The 2,500-nt window shown below is 39.5% G+C and overlaps 1 protein-coding gene across 1 annotated transcript in view; it reads left to right on the top strand.

Moving 5' to 3' along the window:
• Positions 1 to 2,083, top strand: part of LOC147470425 (uncharacterized) — a 6,771-nt gene extending 4,688 nt beyond the window's left edge. The window contains exon 5 of the mRNA XM_086544799.1: positions 1 to 2,083. This exon is cut by the window's left edge and continues 96 nt beyond it. Within this exon, the coding sequence (XP_086400925.1) occupies positions 1 to 1,956 (1,956 nt within the window). The 3' untranslated portion in view covers positions 1,957 to 2,083.
• The last annotated feature ends 417 nt before the right edge of the window (positions 2,084 to 2,500 follow it).

The following is a 2,500-nucleotide window of genomic DNA, read 5'->3' as shown; positions in this document are numbered from 1 at the left end:
GACATAGAAAGAAATGGTCCAAAAGCCGTGTGGAGGTTCACCAGAGATTACGAAGAAGATAAAGAAGCCCGCAGCAAGAAGGCAAGGGAATTGCTCTGTGCAGCTGCAGGACTCGGCCTTCCGCTCTCATGTCAGATGTTTGGCCTCGAGGACGTCCACCTTCACCCTCTGCCTCGGGAAGACACACCAATAAGGAGTGCGCTGAAGGGCAAAAAGGAGAACATGCTGTACATACTGTTTAGAGATCTACACATGTCTCTGTCTGTTGGAAGTGATAGCAAGCTTCCTAATGCATTTTACAAGGAAGCTTTGGAAAGTGAAATTAAGAAATTCAAACAGTTTTTCCAGAGAATGAGATTGTTAGCAGGAGAAGAGCCCGATTCTCTTCTTCATGAACTCTCTGATGCTCTGAATGGTTCACTAAAAAGCAGCATTAGTAAAGATATGATGTTGTGCATATCTGGATATGGGTTAGTTTTGCTGCTAAGTAAGTTCATTAAACATACCGATATCAACTGCGTAATTGATGACATAAGTGGTTTTACAATGTTACATGTTTCAGCACTCTATGGAAGATTGGCCATGGTAGAATATCTGCTCTTCAATGGAGCTGATATAAATATTGAGTCAAAGGATGGGTTCACAGCTGCACATGTGGCAGCTATGAAAGGCCAAATGGAATGTGTGGCTTATCTTCAAGCCTTTCAGTCGCGTGGTCGCACTGAAGCAGAACAAGACACTTCGACTAGTCCTGTAAGCATTCAAGAGCTTGCTGAAGGATATAAAGCACTAGTGAAGGAATTTTCGCCATTACTTTTACCTGCGAAATTTGGACTTGATATTCTGAGTAAGCCACAAGACGAAAGTAGAACAAAGTTAATCCTTCAGAGAAAAATGGAACATCTAAATATTTCAGATAATGATAGTTTCAGAACATACATTGCTGACTGGAGAAGAAAAGCAAGGAATGGAAATACAATTGAAAGAGAGATGGAGAGTCTTCTTCAAGAAATGGGAGGAAAAAACAACTCCAAGTTCAAAGGGAAGCTTGTTCAAAGAGACCCCAAGTCGACTGTAGTAAATGACTTTACAAATGATTTTCTACAGATGTTTTGGGAAGTTGAAAAAAAGTCATATGGAGATTATCAAGTAATCCACAACGGCGAAGAAGTTTGCTCAATTGAAGTTAAATATGAAGACCAAACAATGAATGCAATTGCAAAGCGTTTTAGAGAAGAATTCTATCATGAAGTGAAAACAACGCTTGCTACATACAAGTTCAAAATTCCGACAATTTGGCGATCATATCCACGTATAGCCATGGAGGAGATTGGTGTGACTATTTACTTGGTTTGGTATGATGGAAATATAACAAGGCAAGTGAAAGTACTCATTGTCCCTTTACTGAGGACTGGATACCCAGAGGATACTGATGACCTTCCAGCATTGGTGAGTGACTGTTTACAAGAGGAAGTTCCTGTTTATATCACTAGAACAAAGGAAAATGGTAAATGGATTTATGTGATGACACAGCTTGAAGACATGATCGTTTCTAGGTTAACAGATGAGCAGCAGTTAGTACTGTCTGCATGCAGGTTCTTGAGCAACGTCCTTAAGCCTTGCTGGTGGTTTCCCCGAGTACAAAGCAAGAGGCATGGCAGTATTTGGCACTCGTATGCCATCAGCGCTAGTGATGTCCCAGATCACAAGCAGATCCTGACGCTATTTCTTGAAGAGATCACACAAACCCAAGAAAAGGACTGGGAATCTTCAAAGTTCCTTGAGCGTGTCTCTGGGGTTTACAAAAGAGCCACATATAATGTCAACTCAAATAACCCACGCACTTTGGAACGCCTGAAAACATTCCTCGATCCGAAGCACAGTCATTTCATACCGTCTAGTGGTGCATTAGCAATTGTTGACGCCCTGAGGTCACTACGAATGGGAGTACCATAATCCAGAAGAAGACTCACATCTCATCTGTCTGTCCTGATTCAATGTTATTTATTATGGCATTAGTATTCATATCATAATGACGTGTAAATGTGAAAGTCAGATTTTTGTGCCCTGGCAGCGTACCATTCAGCATTTGTCCTGATTACATGAAACACGAGGGACACTGTGTCAGTCTGTTCGCAGTTTGTTCTGATTATGAAACACGTAGGGAGGACATCTGTCAGTGTTATATGGATGCCCTAATATACAGGTAATGATACATGCTGTCCAAAGTTTAGATAATAAGAATAACCACAGTAGGATACAGGTGTATTGTAATTATATAAAGTCGCACATTATGATTAACAATGAGCTCGACTGATTCGCTATCCATAACGAAATATATTTTTATTTTATAGAATTAAACCACAAATTTAATTTATTATTATGAACATTGTATGGTTGATCTGTGTATATGTCAAGTTGAAATTGATATATAGAAATCTGATGATATGTATATATTCTTTAGCCATTAATTCATGATAAACCTAGTTTCTTTTCTAGT

Source organism: Penaeus japonicus, unplaced genomic scaffold (genome assembly GCF_977035675.1).
Source record: "Penaeus japonicus unplaced genomic scaffold, GWHDUDI00000001_assembly GWHDUDI00000015, whole genome shotgun sequence".
Lineage (NCBI taxonomy): Eukaryota > Metazoa > Arthropoda > Malacostraca > Decapoda > Penaeidae > Penaeus > Penaeus japonicus.
Note: the sequence above shows the minus strand (reverse complement) of the source record. Positions and strands in the feature narration are given on the sequence as shown.